Source organism: Phyllostomus discolor, chromosome 2, assembly GCF_004126475.2.
Source record: "Phyllostomus discolor isolate MPI-MPIP mPhyDis1 chromosome 2, mPhyDis1.pri.v3, whole genome shotgun sequence".
In the NCBI taxonomy this organism is placed as follows: domain Eukaryota; kingdom Metazoa; phylum Chordata; class Mammalia; order Chiroptera; family Phyllostomidae; genus Phyllostomus; species Phyllostomus discolor.
In genome coordinates, this window is record NC_040904.2 from 42,276,005 (window position 1) to 42,300,812 (window position 24,808).

The window sequence follows — 24,808 nt, forward strand, 5'->3', positions numbered from 1 at the left end:
GAAGAAAGGGAGGACTAAATGGGGCAGAGGACAGAGATAGAGAGCCAATAAAAACTCCTTTTTAAAATTAAAGCCATTTTCCCAGACTGTTCTCTTGCCACAAATGAAAACACACAGAGCAGAAGTCAAAAAAGTAGATTGTTGTCACTCTGGGCTGTTAGAGGCCAGGAGAGCCCTGGCGTTAATTCCTATAGAAAGGTAGACAAACCTATTCATCTTCCCCTTCTCTTGAAGCACCCTCACTGCCCAAGGGTTCAGGACTCTCTTCAAGTTCATACCGACCTCAGCTCAGTCTACGTGGCAGGGCTTCTTCCCTGGTGAAGGGAAGCAGATGCTCTCCAGAGAACTAAGGAGGAAGCAGGTGACTGTGAAAACAAGCCTGAGAGAGCGGGGTGCTATCACAGGAGAGCTGTGGCCACCAGTCCCCTGACAGGATAGCAATCAAGGAGTCAAAACTCACTAACAGTGTATGAAAGAGAGCCAGGTGTGGGGCCCTTTGGGTGGTAGAGACGAACCTTTAACTTATTCCACTCCTCCCTCTGGGGTCCCATCCTAGATTTTCTGAGATTGGAGGCCTAAGGAGAGGAGAAGGTGCGGATGGTAAGGAGATATGTCTAGCCCCTAGCCAACACACAAATGCAGGTGGAAGCTGGCAGAGATCGGAAGACACGCCTCAAGTCCTCAGTGATCTGTGCATCTGGCTCATGCATGGTCAGCAAGGGAAAGGAGAGAAAAGCCTTGCTCATTTTCTTCAGTTGCCCTCTCTAAGGTGGTTGTGTCTCCTCTCCCCCAATCCTCCGCCTCACCCCATCAGAACCAAGTAGTATTGAAACTCCACTGCCTTTGCCAGCACTGAGCCTAAAAATTCAGGATTTGATAAGGTTACTGCACCATTGATTTACAATTTTAGATTTTTAAAACCTCCTCAAAGAGACAGATGTTTGGGCTGTTTAAGAATTAAGGAGAAAACCTGCAGCTGCACCAAGGAGTAACTATTGGCCAAATATTTTAATAAAAAGATATGAAGAGATCAGCCCGACCTTGCAAGGTCTTCTGCTTTAAAAAAAATCTTTATCAAACCCCTATTCTATGGCTTCAATAAACAGAACCCATTACCTCACGGCATCTTTTGTTGGCCCCATACAAGAGAGAACAAAATGGTTATTCAGGGGAACGCTTTCGATTTTTATTGTGGGTAGCCTGCACAAAGAGCCGTGTTATTGTATTTAAAAGAACCATCTGTAGCAGAAACAATGGCATCAAATTATCTTTGAATACCCACTGAAAAAACATAAAGCTTTTTTTTTATTCTTCTTCTGTACGGTGGGGGGGATAGAGCAGTGTTAGGATAACTGACTTTTTTGTTGTTCTCTGGGTGCATTCTTCTCGCTCCCCCTCTCTCTCCCCCTCACCCTCTCACTCCTCTCTCTCTCTCCCTCTCCCTCTCTCTTTTAAAAAATCAGCCATTTGGGGTTTTAAGCCATAAACGATTTTTCTTGTTGCAGGGGATTGCAGTGGCAAAGCTAGGCTAGGTCTTGGAGGCTGGTGTAAGGCGAAGCGGGTGAAGGCAGGAGGCTGATGGAGAGACTGGGGGGAAGAAAAGCCGAAATGGATTCCCGGTGCCTTGGATGGAGGACAAGAGGGGAACTGCAAGCTCCTTCAACTGTTCTGTCCGGTGAGAAGTGATCTAGCTTGGACTGACAAGAGGCTCAGGGAGCCCTCACGTTCTTTCGCTTTTTTACCTGCCAATCAAACTGCTACAAGACAACACCCTGATCTGGCATGGACATGTAAGTAGTTTGCAACCCAACTTTGACATTCACTGCTAGCTCACTCCTCTCCGCCCACCCCCCCCAACTCACTTTCTTCCCCTCTCATTCTATTTTTTTTTCTTTTGACCTTTAAGAGATCTGGAAATATACCCTGCGTGGCAGTCATTCAACACAGGCAGATTTAAGTCCGAAAGCGTTAACTTTTGGAATTGAATGCTAATTTTGATTTCTTTAACAAATGCAGAAATGAAGTGACATTATTTTATTCTCTTCTGAACAGTTTTAGTGCTGAACATAATCAGTTGCCTTGCAAGAATGTGTGTTTCTTTTTCTATGAAAATGAAGAAATCTGTGAGCCCCCAGAGAAAAATGCAGAAATGAAAAAATTCAGACTTCCATTTTAAGAATGTTAAATTCTAGCATTTCATCCCTACAAAGAACCTTCTCCAGACCAAGATTACATAGAATGGGAAGAGTGATTTGAGCCAAAGGTACATGTCATTAAGGGGTTGCTGCTATTTCACCTGGAGTCTTCCTATTTTGGTGGTGGTTGGGAGGTGAAAAAAAAAAGAAGGAGGGGGACATGGCGACGACTCGTTCTTTATGAGGGATTGTCATTGACACCTAGAGAAACAAGAGGGCAAAATAAGCAGGAAATATTACCTGAGAGAAGGAATTACAGAGCATGGCGAAGCTGGAAGCTGGGGAGGGGGGCCTTCTGTGGGAGGTTGTGTGAGGGTTGATAGGGACTTGTTCTCTGGCGCCCTCTAATGGCAGTTTGAGTCAATGTTATACTTCCTAATTCAGTACTGGGAAAAGCAGCTGGGTTTTTGTTGTTGCTGTTGGTGGGCTTTCTCTCCTGACTTAGAAACTGGAAACTCTTATGGAGTGAATTGATTGTTTTCATCCTAGAAACTTATGGATATGCCTTAAAATTATAAATATGTCCTCCTCAAACATCCCTTCTTCTCCCAAAATTTTGTTAGACTAATATAGGAGGAGAACCTAATGGTACATTGATTTTTGGAGAGTGGCCCGTGCTCAATTAGTAACTTGGGAAAAGGGATTCCTGTGCTACCTGAACATCACTCTGACTCTTCTAACATACTCGAGAGTTACAGGGAGGTAGGGTAGGGAGAGATGATTTGGAAATTGTAGATTCTGACATGTGCTCATTAGAATACAATTTAAAGGGGGCTCTCAGGAACCTCTGTTATTGCGGTGTGGTGGTCAGGGGGCTTTCCTTCCCGCCTCCTTTTCCTTTTTTCTTTTTCTTCTTTCTTTCGTTATTTTTTTTTAATTTGGTAGATAAAGGTTAATCTCGGGCTGAATGATAGAGCTATGATTGACAAGAGAAAAGGTGTTGAGGGCAGGTCGCGCTGTCTTATTTACAGCCCACTGCTTGCTGTAGAGTCTTTGTTAGGACTGGAAAGCTAATTTAGTGCTGATCAAAAGCACCACAGAGTTAAAGGACTGGTAATGACTGCTAATTTCATTTCAGCCTCATGCATCCCAACTGCTGTAATTAAAGACACGCTATTTAAATACAGGTGAAGGATTTTTTTTAAGTTGGGGTGGGGGTGGATGGATTACAATTTTATTTAGATTTCATCTTATACATGGGTGTTCTGTAGTCCAACATCAGATTTTTTTAAAGAGCCGATTTATGTCATTTATACCTGGCTTCGGAGAACCGGCAGTGTGAAATGTGTCAGTCACATAAAAGCTCCTGTTTAAAGAAAAAGAGGGGGGAAAAGGATGCAGAGGAGTAACTGTTTGGGGGAGGGATTTAAATATTTGGGTCCCTTTTTTTTCTGCTTCAAATTAATAGAAGGGCCTTCGAAATAGCTAAAGTATTTGAAACTTGGGGCAGGGTTAACAGGCCAAAGGGATCAGTGTCAGCTTTTAAGACTTCTAAAAAGATCATGTGAACAGATGGAAAAATATATTTTTAATTAAATAATTTTCCCCACACTGGAGCAGAGTTGGCTCAGAAACCGTGTAATTCCTCAACCGATAGGAGTTTCTTTATGAGAACATCAAAGCATAAAAAGCTCTACATTTTCGTAGTTGGTTAAAATTGATAACCACCCCCCCTTCCCCACACACACACACCCAAAAAAAGAATTTAGCCTTTAATCTCTTTTCATCCACGAAGACTAAAGCTCTGTACTCGACCCTGCAAGCGGTTTTCGCCTTCCGAGGCTGGAACCCGGCTCAGATGTGAAGCGGCACTGAGCGGCCGCGCAGGTTCGTGCCCAGCGCCCCCTGTTGGACACAGTGGGAGCAGCGCAGCGCCAGTCCTGGAAATCGCTAGAACCTTGCTCTGGGGTTAGATACAATTCTTTATTACCCTCCAAAAAAGGAGATGGGGCGAAGGAACAAGTTTTTGTATCCTTGAAATATAATATGATTTTTATCCAATAAAAAGTTAAAAGGAGATAATACACTTTTAATTCAGTAAAAAGACTAACCTATTCCTCTTCCTCACATCCCAGCCACCCCCTACCACCATTTGGGTTTGGGACTCTTATTAAAGATTCTGCAATAGTAAATCAGGTAGAGAAGCATGATTTTTAAAACAAAGACAGTTTTCTTCAGCAGCAAAGGAGAACCAAGAAAAAGTTACTTCTCCCGTTCTACCCACATTCAAAAAACAAAACGGGAGATGCTGCCTGCTTTTTTGACATTGGCAGCAGCGTCTTGGATGCCATTAGAGTCTTTCAAGTATTGTAACTGAGTCACGGAGTAAACGAAATATCTGCTCCATGTTACTTGTTGTTTTTTAGAGTGTAATTAAAGGGCTAGTCTGTTCTTTTAATGTTTCCCATCCCCCAAACCAAGCTTGATCAAATTTTTCCTTTCCCGGTTAGCGGGTAAATTTCAGGTATTATTTAAGAAACAGGTGCCTGACACCTTTCCTCCTTTATCCCAGGCATAGGCTTTCAGGGAAATTGTATCAATAATAAAGAGTATTTTCTTTTGAAATTCATCATTTTAACTGACCAGGAATCCCAGTTATCCTAAGGGAAGGAGGACTATGTTTACACTTCCCAAAACTACCTGTCTACATAAGAAAGAGCTTTGGCTTTTTCTTTGGTCAGCAAGTGAGGACAAAAGTACACTCAGCATTCTTTCAGAAAGGTAAACTATTAAAAAAAAGATACATCCTTTTAATTTAAAACAGTGGGAAAATGTGGGTTTATTTAGATGTTTAAAATCAAATGGAAACAATCCGTGTGCTGAATATGAGATCTCAACAAGGTGTTTTATGACCTCAATCATCAGGGGTATACTTCAATTTTTAATATTTAGATAAAAACCTTAGGAAGTATAGGGCTTGCTTTTTTTTTTTCTTTTTGAGTTTGCCAGTTGAAAGAAACCAGCTAAATGTTCCAACAGAATCACTTTGAAAGATATTTACTGAGACTAAGCAAGTCGTGAATGTTGACCTTAGGTTTATTCTTCCCACCTCCCAAAATCAGCGGATCCGAGACGGTGCTCTCAGGGGTATTGCTGGAAACAGTTTGGTGCGATGAGAGATGACGTCTCTGTCTGATTCCAGAAGCGAATTTCAGCTTGTGTTTCTCAATAAATTAGTCTGGATGCTGCGGCAGGCAAGGAATCAAGGTTTTTGATAAGTTTTTTTTCCCCCGGAATTCAATCGAAAAGAGCTAGCCGGATTCCCTGCTACAGACCCCCCTACCCTTTGCTTTACCAAAAAAACTCAGCACCATCGCAATGACATGAGCCCGGGCCAGGTCTGGAACCAGCCCCGACCCCGTCAGGTGGCAGACGACGCTCTGGCAGCGGCGGTCCAAGGCTGCCCGTGTCGTGAGGAGGCCAAAGCCAGCAGAACCCTGGGGGCGACCCACGAAATGGGATATATGCCTGCAGTTTGTAAGTGGTGCAGAATTTGCAGTAGCAGAGGCCCGCAGATTTCGACCCCGTTCCACCCCTTCGGGGGTCCCAACTCGTAGGGAGAAGCCTGGAGGGGGCGGGGAGGAGCCGCACCTGGCGGCCGGCAGGCGGGCAGTAAGTCCTCCGCGTCCCGGGGCCCACGGAGAAAGCACAACTACTACTTGAGGGAAGAGAACTAAACAAGTGGGTGGCCTGGGCCTGGCAAAGCACGCGGCTTCCCCACCAGTGTCGTTTCTGTGGCTTCGGGCGGCCTCGGTCCCAGCCGCAATCCCACGCCCCCGGCCTGCCAGCAGCAAGGCCGCTCTCCCGTCTCTGGGGATGGGGAGGGGGCAGCGAGTGACTGCTCCTTAGGAGCAGGCAAAGCCTCGGCTGGCCACGGGCGCTCTTTTCCGCAGCCGCAAAAAAAGCCCTTTAGGGGCGGGGCGGACCTTTCTGGTCTCCTGTCCCAGCGTCCAGGCCTGAGCCCGAGCCCTGTTGGCTGGGCGCCCTGTTTTGTAAGGAGTCAATCTTGCCAGATTCTGAGGGCGATCCAGGATGATGGGCCAGCCTAGTTTGGGCCCACTGAGTGGATGCCACGTCCTCAGCCCCTTCTTCTCTCCATGGCATCTTTCCTGACGAACCCAAGCCTCAACTTTGAAAAGCCGGTATATGTGACTTGGAGTCTGCTAGCTATTTGGGAGTGGAGGAAGTTACTGATTATTAAGAACGAGATTCATGGACGAGCCCTCATTTAAGTTTGCTCTCTTACTTTGTCTTTAAACTTTGAAGATACTTTAGTTTCTTGATCCAACCCTGAGAGGGACGAAGGCGCCAGGGGAAAGCCCAGCCAGGCAGGCCTGAAGGAGCTGAGCCGCAGACAGACACTCACCTCTCCACCACTCAGCGGGGCAGACAAACGCTGCCAGACTGTGGGTCCTAATCCAGGGCCCAGCTGCTATGTAGGTTGCTGAAGGGTGTTGAAACCACAAGTACAACTTGACACCATTGAGCCCATGGTGCTTGTCAATAATCTGTGAATTAGGTGCAGAGATTGTCACTGTAGATCATAACAGTTTCTGAAGGACTCATTACAGCCTATCGTGTCAATGATCTTCAAATTAAGGAGAGAGGGTGGGGCTGGAGGGAAAAGGAGTGGGGAGAGCCTACAAAAAGGGAAGAAGGGTTGGAGGGGAGATAAAAGTCAGAGCCCCAGCTCAGAAAGAGCCTTTAAAGATTATCAGGCTAGCTATCTGAGAATTCCATTGGGATGGGTTTGGAAGCCCAACTCCATTTGAGCCAGAGCTGGAAAGGGGGGTGGGGGGCACTAGGGGGTGAGCAGAAGTGGGCCCCTGGGAAGGCAGACTTCTCAGACATTTCTTTTGAGGCCAGAAGAGCTTTGGGGAGAGGGCTCCAGATGTCAATGGGAGGCCCGGAGGATGCCAGCCCGCCCAGGATGGGTGTGCACTTTGATTTAGAGCACTTTCCAGGGCGAGCCACAGCTGCAAATCTTTGAAAAAAGAAAGTGGGTAATAGTTTTGTTTAGGGCGGATGGTGATTGTAGGGTGATTTTTTTTTACCCAATGGTTTGCTTTCAGCTTCTTTTCATGCAAACAGGTAAAAGACTTTCTCCCTTTTCCTTTGATAGTTTTCCTGTCCCTTAAGCAGACCTAATTGATTCCCCCAACTTGCTTTTTGAGGTACCAAACACCTCTGTCCTCTGAGGTAGTTCGTTTTTGTCACTTTTTGTGAGTTTGTATTCTGTCAGATTACACTTCTGAAGAAAGACGACTAAATTCCATTGCTGTAGCTTGGAAGGGACAGGATAGGAGAAGCGTGGGCTTCCTGCGTGGTGGATTGCTGGTGCAGTGAGTGTGTGCCTGGCATGCACTGGGGTGTCATTCATGCACCATTTAGGTTTGTTTTTCCCACAAAAGTTGTGGGTCACAACTAAATGAAATAATCACAGTTGGAGAATTTAAAACAATCATCTTTGTTTTTTCTAAAATGAAGGTAACAACCCTAGAAACTGGAAAATTGGGATTCTAAGGAAGCCTCATTCCTTAGCTATGATTAATTGCACAAGAGCGTGTGGTCAGCTGGGGTGACATGTGTTTGGACTTCCAAGCAGTGATGTACAGGTGCTGCACGGCCCACGGGAGTGTTGGACCCATTGCAGTTCCTGGTGATCAGTTTGTCAGGTTTTTGGTTTTTATTCCCTTTTCTGAATTTTTAAGATAAAAATTACAGGCTTTTTTTTTTTTTCAGTGCAACTGACAACCATGGGTAACAGCTCTTTAAATTTTCAGATTGTCTTTTTTTTAAAGGGAATTTCTATTTTAATTAGATCATTTCATCGGTGCACTGTATTTTTTTCCCCTGGACAACAGCTGCAGAGACAGAGACAGAATTTTACCTTAAAAATCACTTGATAATTCAGTAATGAAGTGAAATTGTGAAGTGTAAATCCTTTTTCCAGGAAATATCTGAGCTGGACCATCTAAAGGATGCACATACATACGTAATGCTATAAGTAATATGATGGTTATTATATGTATAGCCCTAAAGACATGCACTAGTGATTATATATTATTTTTGTTGCTGTAATTTGAAAAGGAAAATATATTTAGTTTTGTTAACTACTGAATTTTTTAAATGTATTTATTTCATCAGTGAGAATTAGATGAAAGAGAATGAGTATAAAAAGGAGCTGAATGCAGAGCAGCTCTGCATTCCTTAGGTTTCAAGGGTCCTTGCAGCTCTTGAATGAAATTATTTGATAAAATTGGGTCTGGATTGAAACTGCATTTGTTATCCCCTTGTTCATTTGTTATGTGTAATACCACTTCCAGAAATTAAAGCAAGGTGCTGAAGGGACAAAAAAAATATGATTAAGCAATTATAAATTGCCAATCTAACATGCGTCCATATGCATATCATATACATATCTTTGCCTTAGTAAATAAAAAAAGGATTGAGGTGCATGCTTGTCTTTGTATCATCTAGAAACATTTATTGTAGTTCCCATCAATAATCCTTCACACTTCTAAAATCTAACAAGTTTGGCAATAGGAAGAAAATGAAGGAAATGTAGATGAAAGCGTCTTTATCATTTTGAAAATTGCTTTATAAAAATTGCTCTGGGATTGATTTCCTGTGAGGGATCCTTTGCAGTTATCTAAAGCAAATGTAGTTTGCTTTACTTTACTAATTTTTGCTCTTACTCTCAATATCCTAACTTTTTCCAGCTTGTGTCTTACTATTTTTAAAAAATATGTGATGCTTTCTTAAGGAAAAGAAATCCTCTAATACCTTTCTTTACCTCCATTTATCAGTGTTTGTTTCATAAATCTTGGAGAATCAAGTGTTGATCATTCCAGAATTCTTGTGGCATGCTCCAATTTGGAGTGATTGAAGTGTTTTGTGATTTATTTGGGGGAAGGAAACATTTTAAAAATTGGCTTATACCAGTATCTTTACTCTGTAATTCTCAGTTTTCTTCTGCTAAGGGCGATAAACATCAATAAAACCTCATCTTACCAGATTGCACCAGCATTGTCCTAAACATTGAAATTTTCCTTTATTTTTGGCTTTTCAAAATAGGAAATTTTCTTGAGTTGCCACACTTCTCTTTTTTCTTCTACTTGACTCTGACTTAACATACTGGTATGATCTCTCCCACTGCAGCATGGTCACTGCTACGGCCACTCTCAGTGGACGTAATTGGAAGGTTAGGATCTGGAGGAAATGTAACAAAAAAGGGAGAAAAAAAAAACCCTTCATTTGGCCAAATCTGGCTCCTAATACATTTAACCAGTTCCAGAATTAGAAAGCCTTTCTGTACATTTTCTTCTATTTCGCTCTCTCTCTTTTTTCCTTACGTAATGAAATTAAAACTTTTGGATCCCACAGTTGACATTTTTCAGAAAATTGAGTTATCAAGGCAGTAATTATTTCACGGGGAGATAAAACTCTCATAGCCCTAACTGTCAAATAGGGCCCTTTTCAGATTTTAATTACAAAATAAAATTAGTCTGCTCTTCCTCAGGATGGTTTGTGAGTGGTTAAACAGAGCTTTCCCCCCCAATACTGGTGGTCGTCGTCAAACTCTGCTAATTAGCAATGCTGAGAAATTCCAGTTAACAAGGACATTCTCCAAGACTCTGCAGGTTCCCTGCCGTTTGCCTTCATTTCCATAAGAAGATTAAGAGAGGAGGGGAACACACTCAAATGCAGATGCAGAAAAGAAGCGTTTTTTTTTTAACAAGCATCATAATAGTAAGATGCTTGGCTAGTTCTCACCTAATTACTGCAAGTTAAACCTCTATTTGCCACTAAGAAGAAAAAATAAGTCTACAGTCCCCTATCCACAAAATTGTTAGTTGGCTTCAGATATAATACTTGAGGAGGCATGAGGGGAGTTTAGGAGAAAAATATCAATGCAAAACTTTATTTTTAAATAAAATTGAGCTACACCTAATCAGTTAAGAATTTTTTGGCTGGGGCCTATGGTAGAACAAAAACAAATCTGAATATCCCAGGACTTGGGCATTTTTATTCTTAATTTCTAACCTTGCTCTAAAAGTGTGCCGCTTTTTGCTGCTCATGAAAGGGGAATGTTACACTCTTTGGGTTAAGCACTTTCAATTTTCATAAATTGTGCCAGTGGCAACATTTTAAGTTTTTGAAGGGTGAAGCGCCCTCTTCCAATTCTTATTTTGATTCCCTAATAGTCAACGGTGTATTGTTATTATTACTCTAGCCCTCTGTTACAAACTGAAAACAGTACTCCTTCTTTTATCCATTTTGATGTTATAATATTTAGGGGCCAATGATGGTGCTGGATTGAAATAGAATGGCTGGTGATCTGATTTTTTAATGCATATGTTCTTTTTAAAAAATATCCAATGAGAACAATTGTTTCTGCTATCACGATCTTCTTTAATCTTATTTTCATAGCACATTATTATGCATAAACACCAGCCACAGTTAGTTTATTGCCTTGATAAGTACAGCAAGCTTAATTAAAATAAAGCTGTAAATAAATGCAACCAATGATAACACAATTGTAATGTATTTCCATAGCTTATTTATATGATAAAAGCAATTAACAAAAGACCGAGCCAGCCCCTTTAACCTCTTAAATGAATTATTATAGTTTAGGCACAAGCACATGCATCTGAGAATGTATAAAAGCTTTTATGTATCATCCCAAAGGGAAAAAAATGTGTTTCTTACTACTTCCCCTTGAGAAAGCGGAAGAGATTAGAAATATTTGCTTCTATAACCATCCGTTATTAATATGTATTTTAATACGTATACACCACCATTATCCACACCAACCCCTTGGTTTTATCTTCAAACATAATTATCCATAAGTTTTCATTTTCCCCTGGTTTTTGGAATAATGCTACTAAGCTCGGGCCAATGCATACACAATCATAAAGTGAATGCTTGGTCTGCCCTCCGTGGCGTCTGGACAATCATAATTCATTCATATGTTGAATCTCATAATTTGTACCTCTTTTTTCCATGGTTTAACCTCCCACTTATCTCGAGGTTATATATGTACATTTCTAAGTTAAGCAAATTAAACCTGATTCTTATGATTTGGTTCCATCGCTTATATGATACGTTGACTTCCCTTTTGTTTAGATTAAGTGTAATTAATTTGATCTTCCTCCCATCCCCCTCATCGTTTTTTTCTTTATTTCCAAACACCTTCTTTTAAAGGTAAAAGCCAGTCTTGGAAAACAGACTCCACCAGTAGGGGGCGCACCAGCCACATCCCTGAAACCAAGTCGCACAGAACAGCCTTAGTGGCCACCTTCTCCAAATCCCTGCAATCTTTTCTCTTTCCTACTCTTCATGTCCATGATTAGCTTAATATTACACCTCGAATAAGCCGAAGATATTGCTTTATTTTGAAGAGTGATATATTTATGCGTTTCGAGGAGGCCAGTCTCTTCCTTCCCGGGTTCCCAAGAACTAAAACAAACTGTAACTTAAGAAGAAAAGGAAAACCGGCGGGGGTGAGGGGGGCGGGGCGGGGTTGATTGGAAATAATTTATTGAGAAAAGTCTGCTGCAGGATTCTTTCTCTCAACTTTTCTGAGTTTCCAGTAAGCATACTTATCTTAAGATGAACAAGAACAGAGAAGCCCAGGACGGCAGGGATTGAAGAAGTTGGAGTGGGGATGATGACGGTTATGGGGAAGTTTGTAAGAAAGAAAACAATGCAAAGTTTTGTAAAGATAATAAATGGAATGTGGCCGACAGATACAGTTTAGTACATTTTCTTAGGGTGAGTAGGGTGGATCAGGGAGTAGAGAGTGTTATAGAAAATAACCCTGATCGTTTAAGCCCTTTATAAAAAAGAAATGGCTTGGCATCAAGGTTTTCTTCCCCCCCCCCCCACCCCCACCCCCACCCCCCGCTTTGTAGTCAAGTGCATTTTAGCCACAAAGATCCCAACAAGAGAGTGGAAGGAAACTTAGACGGGGCTTTGTTTGACTCCGTGTAACGACAACAAGAGAAACAAAACTACCTATTTGTAACGGACGTGCTGCCATTGCGCTCCGCATTGAGCGCCTACCTATTGAAATCTTTACGTCCGGACAATGGGAGAGCGGCTAAAATTACCCTCTTGGGTCCTGGGCGGGCAGGATTTCCGAGCCCCTACCCCCGCCCCCACCCTATCCTCCTCCAGCCCTGGCCTTGCTGGGCTCCCCGCTCTCCCAGTCCTGGCCGCCTTCCTCCTTCCCCAACTGTCTGCACCTGTGCCTGGTTCGCACTGCCCAGCCTCTCGGGCCCCAGGCCCCCTCCTAGCGCAGCCCCCAGATCCGGACCGACGGGACAGTGAAGTCACCAAGGGGGGTGCCGGGACTGCTTCTGCTGGCGTCCTGGGAACTCTGCGTGGGAGGGAGTTTGCGCGGACTGCCCAACGCCACCTCCACACCGCGTGGGCACATGTCAGGAAGTTGGGCTAACACTCCCCCGACGTCCTGCACTGCCGGGCGTTCTTCGGCTGAGCCCTTTCCCCCCTGCAGCCTCCTTTTGAAACCCACACAACAGAAAGCCTCCTTTGGGGGAGGCTCGGCGGGCGGGGGGGCAGGACGAGCAGCCCTTTCGCGCCGAGCGGTGGAGCGGCGTCGGAGGCAGGCGCGGCGGGCGGGGAGCGGCCAGGCTGCTACCGCCCAGGCCGAACCGAGCTGGGGCAGCGAGGAGCGTGGCGGCAGTTCGCCGGGCCTGCCTGACCCTCAGCTCTGGCCTCGGCCAAGCAGGATTAATTTTTAAAACAGAGCAAATTGCGTGGAAGCTAGGGGGGTTTTAAGGAGAGAGTTTTTAACTTCTGGTCGGGGTGGTGCGCGGAGGTGCGAGCGAGTTGCGGGCCCCCGCGGGGAAAGAGAGGCGAGGCGAGAAGCCCAGAGAGGCTGGCGCTGCGGGGCGTGTGCGCAGGAGCGGGAGCACTAGCACTCCCCGACCCGGCGCCACCCGCTCCCTGCGGCCCCAGTTGGGCCGGCGCCCCGCGCCGCCCCTCGGCCCTGCCCCACCCCCACACCGTGGCGGCCTCTCGCGCCCCGTCCCTGTCTCCGCAGCGCGCACCGAAAAGTGAATCACTGCGAAGTTTAAAGAGAAACGTCGCAGACTCAGTGCTGTTTACCCACTTCCTTCGAAAAGGCGTGCGGTGTGACCTGTTGCTGCGAGTGGGGATACAAAGGTTCCCCAGTGGCAGGCGGGCGGTGGGAGCCGCCGGCCCCTCCCCGCGCTGCGCTCGGCCCCGGCCTCCCCCGCGCGGCCCGCGCGCCGCAGGCCCCGCCCCGTTTCATGCAAAACCCGGCGGCGAGGCTGGGCTCGAGTGGAGGAGCCGCCGAGCGCTGATTGGTCGCTGGAAACCCATTTATTCCCTGACAGCCCCCATCACATGGATGGTTGTCTATTAACTTGTTCAAAAAAGTATCAGGAGTTGTCAAGGCAGAGAAGAGTGTTTGCAAAAGGGGGAAAGTAGTTTGCTGCCTCTTTAAGACTAGGACTGAGAGAAAGAAGAGGAGAGAGAAAGAAAGAGAGAGAAGTTTGAGCCCCAGGCTTAAGCCTTTCCAAAAAATAATAACAACAATCATCGGCGGCGGCTGGATCGGCCAGAAGAGGAGGGAAGCGCCTTTTTTTTTTATCCTGATTCCAGTTTGCCTCTCTCTTTTCTTCCCCCAAATTATTCTTCGTCTGATTTTCCTCGCGGAGCCCTGCGCTCCCGACACCCCCGCCCGCCTCCCCTCCTCCTCTCCCCCCGCCCGCGGGCCCCCCAAAGTCCCGGCCGGGCCGAGGGTCGGCGGCCGCCGGCGGGCCGGGCCCGCGCACAGCGCCCGCATGTACAACATGATGGAGACGGAGCTGAAGCCGCCGGGCCCGCAGCAAACTTCGGGGGGCGGTGGCGGCGGCGGCAACTCCACCGCGGCGGCGGCGGCCGGCGGCAACCAGAAGAACAGCCCGGACCGCGTCAAGCGGCCCATGAACGCCTTCATGGTGTGGTCCCGCGGGCAGCGGCGCAAGATGGCCCAAGAGAACCCCAAGATGCACAACTCGGAGATCAGCAAGCGCCTGGGGGCCGAGTGGAAACTTTTGTCGGAGACGGAGAAGCGGCCATTCATTGACGAGGCTAAGCGACTGCGAGCCCTGCACATGAAGGAGCACCCGGATTATAAATACCGGCCCCGGCGGAAAACCAAGACACTCATGAAGAAGGATAAGTACACGCTGCCCGGTGGGCTGCTGGCCCCGGGCGGCAACAGCATGGCGAGCGGGGTCGGGGTGGGCGCCGGCCTGGGCGCGGGCGTGAACCAGCGCATGGACAGCTACGCGCACATGAACGGCTGGAGCAACGGCAGCTACAGTATGATGCAGGACCAGCTGGGCTATCCGCAGCACCCGGGCCTCAATGCGCACGGCGCCGCGCAGATGCAGCCCATGCACCGCTACGACGTGAGCGCCCTGCAGTACAACTCCATGACCAGCTCGCAGACCTACATGAACGGCTCGCCCACCTACAGCATGTCCTACTCGCAGCAGGGCACCCCTGGCATGGCGCTCGGCTCCATGGGCTCGGTGGTCAAGTCCGAGGCCAGTTCCAGCCCCCCTGTGGTTACCTCTTCCTCCCACTCCAGGGCGCCCTGCCAAGCCGGGGACCTCCGGGACATGATCAGCATGTATCTCCCCGGCGCCGAGGTGCCGGAGCCGGCCGCGCCCAGCAGACTTCACATGTCCCAGCACTACCAGAGCGGCCCAGTGCCCGGCACGGCCATCAACGGCACACTGCCCCTCTCGCACATGTGAGGGCCGGACAGCGAACTAGAAGGGGGGATTTTTCAAAGGAAAAAAGAGGGGAATTGGGAGGAGAGTAAAGAAACAGCGTGGAGAAAAACCCGGTACGCTCAAAACAAACAAGTCATCACCCACAGCAAGTGACATCTGTCTGCAAAAGAGAACACCGATCCCGTCTACACTCACAAAAAACCGCGCCGCGATACCGACACAAAAACTTTTATGAGAGATCCTGGACTTCTTTTGGGGGGACTATTTTTGTACAGAGAAAACCGGTGGGTGGGCTGGGGAGGGCGAGGGAATGGACCTTGTATAGATCTGGAGGAAAGAGAACTACGCAAAACTTTTTAAAAGTTCTAGTGATACGGTAGGAGCTTTGCAGAAAGTTTGCAAAAGTCTTTACCAATAATATTTAGAGCTAGTCTCCAAGCGACGAAAAAATGTTTTAATATTTGCAAGCAACTTTTGTATAGTATTTATCGAGATAAACATGGCAATCAAAATGTCCATTGTTTATAAGCTGAGAATTTGCCAATATTTTTCAAGGAAAGGCTTCTTGCTGAATTTTGATTCTGCAGCTGAAATTTAGGACAGTTGCAAATGTGGAAAGAAGAAAATTATTAAGATTTGGACATTTTAATTGTTTAAAAATTGTACAAAAGGAAAAAAAACTAGGATAAGTACTGGTAAAACTGTCTCCGTGGTCTTTAAAGGAGCAAAAGTTTTAGATTGTACTAAATTTTTTTTAACTTACTGTTAAAAGAAAAAATGGCCATGCAGGTTGACATCACTGGTAATTTATAATAGCTTTTGTTTCCCAACTTTTCATTTTGTTCAGATAAAGAAAAACATGAAATTACTGTGTTTGAAATATTTTCTTATGGTTTGTAATATTTCTGTAAATTTATTGTGATATTTTAAGGTCCCCCCTCCCCTTTTATTTTCCGTAGTTGTATTTTAAAGATTCGGCTCTGTATTATTTGAATCAGTCTGCCGAGAATCCATGTATATATTTGAACTAATACCATCCTCATAACAGGTACATTTTCAACTTAAGTTTTTACTCCATTATGCACAGTTTGAGATAAATAAATTTTTGAAATATGGACACTGAAATTATTCTTGAGTCTTTCATTTATTTGGATAACATTGATTATACTTAACTCTTTGGGGAATGTGCTGTGCTCATCCAAGAAACCAAAATTCCTAAAACCTTGGTATTCTATTCCAGTAGCATGTGCTAATGTTAACAGCAACAAATAAATGGCTGGATGATTAATTAAGTACTCGAAAAATGTGAAATGCTGTGTCATTTCTAAAATAGAAACTGGAGACATATATTGTAAGTCCACCCCCTCCTTTCCTAAGCAGCATGAATAAGCATGATGGGGACTTATACTTAAACTGATTTATGCCACTTGTTGCCAGAAAGGAGTCAATTCTGAAAATTTTCATGTAGCTTAGCAGATGGGGTATTGAGCCAAGTCAGAACGAGGTTGGCTGGTTTTGTTTTCGTTTTCTTCACAGTACAATGGCCCTTTGGAAACCTGGTTAGAGGGGGAAATGATGCTTCTTGTATCGGAATAATTGCAAACTAGACGTGCAAAGTGCTCATCTGCTGGGTGGGTGTTTGGATTACTCCAGCCCTGCTATTGTCTGAGAGGAAACAAGTGGTTTGCTTTCTTTGTTCCTTGACTTTATCAACTTTCTCCCCTAATTTTCCTGTTTAGGGGCGAGGGAAAGAGAAGAGCATCTGGCAAAACTCCCCGATTTATCACGGCTATTATTATTACTATTATTATTATTTATTTTCTTTTTTCCTTTCTCTCTCTCCACGAATTCCATTTCTTAAATTGGCAGCGCGGGTCCAAGAGCCTGTAGCCCCAAATCGGATAATCTCTGCAGCTGATAACAAGCAAAAAAAGAAGCCGGGCAACAGCCGTATTAAAGAAGAAAACAACTCTGAGGTAGATATTTTACTTTGTCCGGTCTAATCACATTTGGAGATTATTATGCTTTTGATCTTTTAACCATGTTTTACTACAGTAGTGGGGAGGGGTGGAGAAACAAGATTGGATTTGTTTTTTTCTTTTGCCCTAGGAAAGGTAAAGAAAGAAAGACTATAGTTGTCCTCAGTGGGAGCGGAAAAGTTGGGGAATCGCCCTGGCCTTTGCATTAGCAATGAATGTTTCTGCATCACAACCGACTCGCGCTTTGGCGTAGCCGGAGAATAATGTACGACTCGGTGAACTTTTCTTCCTCATTTACTACTTACCTCGCTCATCTTCCCCCACCAAAGGGGACCAAGAATCAGGAGTCAGTCTTTCTTAAGAGCGTGGATTTGCTTCCCACCATTTCAAGGGCTTGTTGTGTCAACTTGTTACAACTTTGGAGAAGTTGAAATTCGTCAGCGCCTTCCCACCTTAAGTGCCGGCTGCAGCCACTGAGTTAGCTCATCCGTTTGGCTTGCATTCTCTCGTTTTCCCAGAAAGTGTTTATTATTCTTGGTGTTGGTAATGTTAGTTTTGGGTTCGGCTGGGATATCTTCATATTTGCTGTATTTTGATCACATGTGGATTGCTTTATTTTCAGTGTATATTGGTTTTTATTTATTCTTGTTGTATCCCTATTTTTAGGGTAATATTTTACTGGGAAAGAAAAATTATTATGCCAGCTCCCAATTCTAAGCCAGGCATTTCTCCCCCCCCCCCCCTTAATTAATGCAGAGACTCTGAAAGAATTTCCCCCCAGCCTGGCCAGCCATTGTAATGCATATACGGATTATTCACGTGGTAATGAGCACTTTCGACAGTTCTTGCTCACATACGAATAAAAGAAACTTTGAATAAAGATCCAAATGATCTTGCTGGGGGGTGGGGAGGATATTCCCGGCATTTGAGCCAATCAACTGTATGGAGAGTATATATTTGAAAAATAGAGATATATTAGAAATATGTATCGGGGTTTAGAGTAATTGCACTGCACTGACTTCTCTTAAAAAATAAAATAAAAAGAGCCCACAGAATCAGACTTAAAAAAGCAACTTTTTGGCAAAATGCTCAGATTCAAATATTTTGCAAGAGGGAAGACAGAAATAGTTGGGGAAGTTAAACTAGTTTTGAATGATGGTCATTCTTCATAAACCAGAGAACTTCCCACCCCCTCCTGCCCCTCCTTGTCCTAACCAAATGAAAGCTAAAGTATTTTATTTGTAAATATAAATTATTTTGGTAATCTGCACTTAAAAAGAATGATACATGTGTTATCATTCATTTAATTGGGTTAATGGTCCCCGAAGATGTGTAGTTTCATGGCTAGATTAATACTGAACATATAATATTTTAATTATAACATGATTTCCAAGAAGGAGTTAAACCCTTAAACTTGCCCAGAGATGGTTATTTCCCAGTGCTGAAATTAGTTGTTGAGTGTTCAGTTCCTTCCTCAGGATATTATTCTGCTCACTAAAACCATTTAATTTCCAGTCTAAAGGGGTGAATTTAATGTTTTGTTAGCCTACACACTGAATAGAAATGTGCAGAAGGATGAGATTATAGTTTGTTCCCTCGGCAATTTTTTCTCTACCCCCCAGTCCCCTCCTTACTTTAAATAAAGAGCGTTAAAATATTTTGCTGAGCTGTAGTAGATTAGCAAGGTTTCTTGCCAATGCTGGGAAGCTGGTATTACAGACGGTCCCAGGGGAAAATGGCTCACATTAACCACTAAATGAATATTTGACAAGGGCTCATTCGGAGGTATTATTACTATAAACGTGTCCCTACTGGACTTTTCAAGGGTCAAAGAGCAACGCTTCAATTAATTATTTAGTCTGCTAGTAGATTTGGTTGTAATAGCTGTACTTATTTCTAGAACCAACACATTCTTACAGTAGGAAATCTCAGGAGAATCTTCTCCATCAGCAATGCCTTGGATTGAAATACACACAGAGGCCTGGTACTCTAAAGCTGATTTTTTCATAAAACCTTCTCTTGGGCAGGGCAGGGGGGTGGGGAGCAGGGATAGAGTCTCTTTTGCTATTTCATTTACTGTTTTTGGTTTAAAGGGAAAAAAATCAAGAACATAAGTTATTATTTGCTACATGTCTAGCAAAGTCTTTTATGGCCTTTCACTTTGGGGAGAGAGGGAAGGCGATTTATTTATAACATTTGCCTTTTCCAAGTGGACGTGTCACAAAATTTCAGAGACTGAGGCAGGGTCTGAATTTAGAAAGGGTACACACTCCTGTTTGCCAATAAAATTTGGGTTTTAAAATCGGAAGCTGAGTACCCTTGCGTTCTAGTCATCTCAGCAAATTGGTGTACCGGATCCTCTGTCCTCCCCTCCTTCCCACCTATTGGTCTGAACACCTTCAGCTGTAGTTGGGGGTGGGGGGAAGACTTTCATTTCTGTGTGTCAGTAAATTCTTCCATGGCCCTAGGTTAAATGGCAAAGGCATGATTTTGAGAATACGATTCCTTAACAAGAATATAAGGTGAATGAATAAGAGATAAGCTGCAAGGGGTGGGGGGACGGGATGCTGTAGTTACAAACCCAATTCATTCAGCTTTTCAGAACTTTTGTTGTGGGAGCTCCATTGACGGCTTTTGAGCTGCCAGTTTTCTCACATTAAAAAGAACTGATCAGCGCCTCAGGGGGACAAGAAATACTGCTTAACTGCATAGTGATGGGGTCTTCATTTAGAACCATTACAAGAAGAAAATTAAACAGTGCCTTTGTGTGCACAAGGTTTACTTTTCAACTGCTAACAGTTTATAGCTAACTGCTCTGAGATTGAAGTTTGGCTGTGGTTTGTCACCTGCTAGCTGGCACTGCTTATTTATTTATTTATTTGTTGTCAATTTAAAGAGCTTTTTATATCCCCACACCCCCCCCCCTTTATTTCTTACTCTTGGAAAATTTTCAAAACAGGTCCTCATATTTGGCTTTATGAAAAGAGTTTGCCATGAGCTTTAGCAAAGACTGGAGTTAACACTCTCTAGTACTACCCCCGCCCCATTATTGCCTTAAAATAATTTGCATCTCACTTTTTTATGCTGTTTTTTCTTGCTTTAAAAAGCAAAGGCTGCTTTTCATGACTCTAGTAGTGGGGTTGGGAATCGGGGTTGATTTACTTTTCTTTCTTTTTTTTTTTTGACTAAAATTGCAAGATGGCTGGGTGGATTTCCTTTGGGACCTCGTCTATAACAGGAGAAGGGGAAGGGGACAAGAGAAGGGGAAGAAACTTGACTTTTACTGTGGAAAATGTGGATAAAGTTCAAAGGGACACAGCCTCCAGAGTTCTAGAGTAAGCAGCTGTGAAAGGAACTTGCCAAAGACTGAGAAATTGCCCAAACCAGAAAATTGGCTTGGCGTCTTTCATAGTTACTTTTTATTAAAAATTTTGCTGGAAACATGACCTCTGATATCACCCACGGAGACTTGTAATGTCTCTCCCTTCTCGCTACATTGTCCAGTTTTACAATTCTTGTTTTCAGTTTTTAGTTTGCTTTCTGTAGCCTTTAGGAAATAATGGAGTTGACTTTCTTATTTTGACTAAGAGACTTATCTTTGGGAGGGTGGATTACTAAGACAAGGCCAAGATTTCCCACGACAGAGCACTCTCTTTCTGTATGCAGGTCATTAGATGGATTTTATTTTATATCTTTGGTGAGATTTTTTTTTGGGTTCCTTGAACAGAGTATTCCGTTTCTTTACAGAAGCAAATAGAACATCTTTTCCTTTTAGGACTCAAAGATGTTTACAGCTTTGGAGCTTTTGGACTTGAGATGCCTGCTCTACTTTGCAAAGAAGTGTCAGGTGATTTAAAAGCTCCAAGAAGTCATTCGTTTCATGACCCGTCTGCCTGCACGTACAGAATGAAACGTGCACTATCCGTAAAGATTTTGGCTCTCTGAACTATCATTTGCCTCCCTCTTTGGGCTTCGGGGCTGGGTGCTGAGTGCAGCCCTGGGCGGTCAGCACTCAGGCCTCCCACCGTCCCGCCCTGCCCTGAGGAGTGCACCGCGCCCAGCGCCAGGAGCAGGCGCACCCGTCAGATGGAATCTGAAGCGGGCAAGACCCCGTAGGCCCCGGGGCCCTGAGCGAGGACAGCCCCCCATGCGACTCCCTGGGAAATTTCCCTGAGAAGGCTTTGTCTGGGGCTCAAGTTCTCTGCGCCCGGACCCTGCCAAACAGCCGATTTTCTCTCTCCCAGCTCTGGTGGGCCCGTGTGCAGTGAGTCTGGAAACTCACCCGAGGTGTTGTGGGCCTTTATCCCTCCAGTGGCCTTTTCCTCCAGCGCCACAACCCCAGGCCCCTCTACGTTGACCTCGTGACCCCGAAGGCAGGCGGTTCTAGGACCCAAACTTCCCACAGCGAAGGCTGTCCCACAGAAGTCCTATCTTCCTCTTGCCTCTCACCCAAGCCTTTACTTTTAAGGGGTTGTTTGTCCCTGTTTGGTGCCAAGGCTCAGCATTAGCACTCTACGTCTGAGTCCTTCCTGATGCCAGAGGCTGCCGATTGGCACAGCCCGGGGAAGCCGCAGGAGCGTCTGGGCTCCCTGGGACACTGGGCCCTCTAGGGTCAAAGCAGGTGGGGATGGGAGGATGCAGACCCTTCGCCTTCTCGTTCGTAAAACAGGGATAATATAGTATTTACCTTGCAGAAGATGAGTGCAAAGCCATGGACAAAAATTAGATTAATTGATAACTATTAACTTTTCTTACTGTCTGGTGTAGTTAGGTTCTAGGGAAGGCACGAGAGTCCCATTTGAGACACCAGAGAGTAATACAGTAATACAGAAATTCGGTCCCATCCTCTACTTGCTGGTCTTGGGGAGTGAAATTAATTTTATTCAGTCCACTCTTCTCCCTTTAACAGTGCTCTTCCTGGATGATGTTTACGTAGGAAGTTATCCTGCAAACTTGCCATCCCTGGGCATCTTCCTGAAGGGAGGGATACCAGCATTCCAGGCAGAAGCAGCCCCCACTCTCTGAAGGCAGAAAAATAATTACTGTATTAAAAGGAGCGGTGAATTCTTCCCGAGGGTTCTTATCGCTGGCAGCCAGGCCAGAAGCGGGACTGCGCCCCCACCCCCACCTCGTGACGTCAGGGTCGGCAGGGCCTCAGGGATAAAGTGATTCACTGATTGGTTTGAGTGTTCCAGAAAGGGCAATCCGAACACTCGCAGGGCGAGGTCAGTGGAGTCCGTCTCCATCCCTACTATCCAGCCCCAGTTCACGGGCGCAGAGGGTCTCGCACCCCAGGGCATAACCCAAATCTTCAATGCAGACGCACAACACCCATCGCCATGGCGTCGGAGCTCGTAGACTGCCCTTCTTCCGTGTATATATTTGAAGTTATTTGACTTGCCAGACGGAGTCTGTTGTCAGGTCTTAAAAGAGTTGTTTTTGTTTTGTTTTGAGAGCTGAACGGATCACGCCAAAAGCCTTAACAAAGTACATTGTAGCTTGATTTTACGTAGTCTTGTGTAAGTTTCAGCAGTGGATTAAGAATTGGACTTCCAAAGAGTTTTCTGGTTCTGAAGTAGACTCATCGTTAGGAGAGTTGCTTCTGGCCGTATGCCATTTTTATTTTCTCTTTCCTCCTGTACTCCTAATAATTTGTATAGATTTTTATAATCTTATTTAAGAATTGAGACAGTATTGCTGAGAGAACTCCTTGGAACCACGATTTAAACTTTTGGTAAGAAGATAAACATTGGTCCGTGGACTCTGTAAAATGGATGGAACTCTGTTGGGTGAAAGCATCTCAGTGTTTTTAGCAGATGTACTTCCCAAGTGTTCTTTACAAATCAGTTTAATTCACTGAATACCCTTCTAGTGGAAGGGGCCCTGGGACCTGGGCCCATGTTCTGATATTGGTCCAGGATCTAACAGACTAGTGATTTGCTGAGAATTAGGCAACATTTCACATACGGTCTGTTTCATATGAATTCACATCCAGGTAGATTTGACTATCATAGTTAACAGCTCAAATCTGGGTTATCGCATAAATGCACAGTTTAATAAGTCTGGAATTCAAAGTGGCAAACCTGGGTTCTTCTGCTCAAAGTCTTCCCTTTCTTTGTTTCTCCCCTCCTTCCACCTCCAAGGAAATTTCTTAAAACCAGGTTTATCTTGTGAGTTTGTTTACCCCAACTTCTGCTAAACTGGACTAACACTCTCTCATCAGTTTTCTAAACACTCTCATCAGCTTAGTGAAATGGTGCAAAAACATCTTGGAATCTAAGATGGCAAAATAAACCTGAGCATATGGAGGAAGACTTCGTGGTCAGGAAATTTATTTAAATAATATATTTAAATGTTTAGCTCACACTTCAGCCTCCATGACTCCCTTACCACCCTCTTTTGCTTTGCTCACTCCCGGAGGGCTCTTGGGTACCCCACCTCTATTAGCAAGCTGTTTCACCAGCTTAAATTATGAAAGCATTTCAAGCAGGCCCTTCTGATAAGATAAATCAGGGACTTTTCTCTTTTGCATGTTTCTGCTTTCATTCACATTGAAACTTCTTCCTGAGCCATGCTGCAGTGTCTATGTACAAACTTACTATCGCCCTGTAAGCTATGGAGGTATGCTTTTAACAGGAAAATCAGGTAATCTTTTTTTTTAGAACCCATAGAAGTTAAGGATACACAATATTTCATGGTTAGTCATGTGAGTTTCCAAATTAGCTGCATATAAAGTATTTTAAGATTTTTTTTTTTTTTGGCTGTCACTGGCTGGCAATACTCATTTTGTGTGTGTGTGTGTGTGTGTGTGTGTGTGTTGGTTTGAAAAGCAGGAAGAAATGTAATGAATTGAGTGCTGTCAGAGATGTCTTCTGTTTGAACAATCTGCGATGGGCTGAATGGCAGGGACTCCCTCATCCAGTGCAGGTGCAGTAGAGCTGGGGAAGGGGGGAGGGGGGCTCCCTCTGTTCAGTCAAAAAGCACCATTCTCCACAATAGACCACACACTGACAGCCAGCGTGACATCAACTCACACTTTCATACCCACCCCCCATCCATAGTTCTGAGTTCACAAAGTGGCCATACAGTAGCCTTGGTTAGGTTCCTTTAATGAACATTTTGTGGCTCCTATGACCAACATTGAAATCTGCTGAGCCCTGGGAGGAACAACTACATTTTTTTGATCGTGAGTTCCCAATCAAAATGTATAGCAATAGGTGATCAAAGTTAATCTGGTCTCTCCACTCTCTCCCAATACCAATGCCCACAACAGACCCCAGATGATCGAAAACTCTGAGTTAAAAGTTCTCAGACTTACTTAGTTTCCAAGGAACTATCTTCTCACGTCCCCGGAGAGGCCAAACAGGAAAGGGGAGAAGGAAAAAATGTGTGACTTTATTTAGACTTAAAAGGACCTCTAGTATTTTATTTATGACGCGTGAGAGGGTTAATCCTGTAAATGAAGAGACATTAATCTTGTGGAGTGGAGTCTGCCCCCTTCTGAATTGGTTTCACTGGGGAGAGTGGTGGGAGATAGCGAAGGGGCTCAGTAAAGGCACTAACTTTTAAAACTCGACCAAGATGCGACCACACTCGGGCTGCCCCACCGCTGCCAGGGTGCTGCTGGGGCCGGACCTTCCGAAGACTTCATTTTACATTTGTCTAAACTCTGGCCTTGGTGCCTCGGTTTTAAAAGGAATTATTCAAAGGAGGAAACTACCAGAGAAACTGTTCTAATCAATTCCTTTCCCCCACCCGGTTCCTACTCTTCTCCGCCCCCACCCCCTTCGCCACTTCTTAGTCTGGAATCTGCGCCTTTAGTAGGAAGGGGGAGGAGCGACGCCAGGGCCCTACT

At 44.8% G+C, this 24,808-nt stretch overlaps 1 protein-coding gene and 1 long non-coding RNA gene across 2 annotated transcripts in view; both read left to right on the forward strand.

Moving 5' to 3' along the window:
• LOC118498817 overlaps positions 1-11,988 on the forward strand; it is an 82,525-nt gene extending 70,537 nt beyond the window's left edge. The window contains exons 3-4 of the long non-coding RNA XR_004901285.1: positions 1,506-1,790; positions 11,403-11,988. This is a non-coding gene — a long non-coding RNA (uncharacterized LOC118498817). The remainder of the gene's footprint in view (positions 1-1,505; positions 1,791-11,402) is intronic.
• Positions 11,989-13,580: 1,592 nt separating this feature from the next.
• On the forward strand, positions 13,581-16,099 carry SOX2 (SRY-box transcription factor 2). Its single transcript, XM_028534132.2, has one exon. The coding sequence runs from the start codon at positions 14,033-14,035 to the stop codon at positions 14,993-14,995; it is 963 nt and encodes a 320-aa protein (XP_028389933.1). The 5' UTR covers positions 13,581-14,032; the 3' UTR covers positions 14,996-16,099.
• Positions 16,100-24,808: the final 8,709 nt, after the last annotated feature.

Excerpts from the sequence above, each read along its gene's own strand:
- SOX2 (XM_028534132.2), top strand. The coding sequence starts at position 14,033 with ATGTACAACATGATGGAGACGGAGCTGAAGCCGCCGGGCCCGCAGCAA.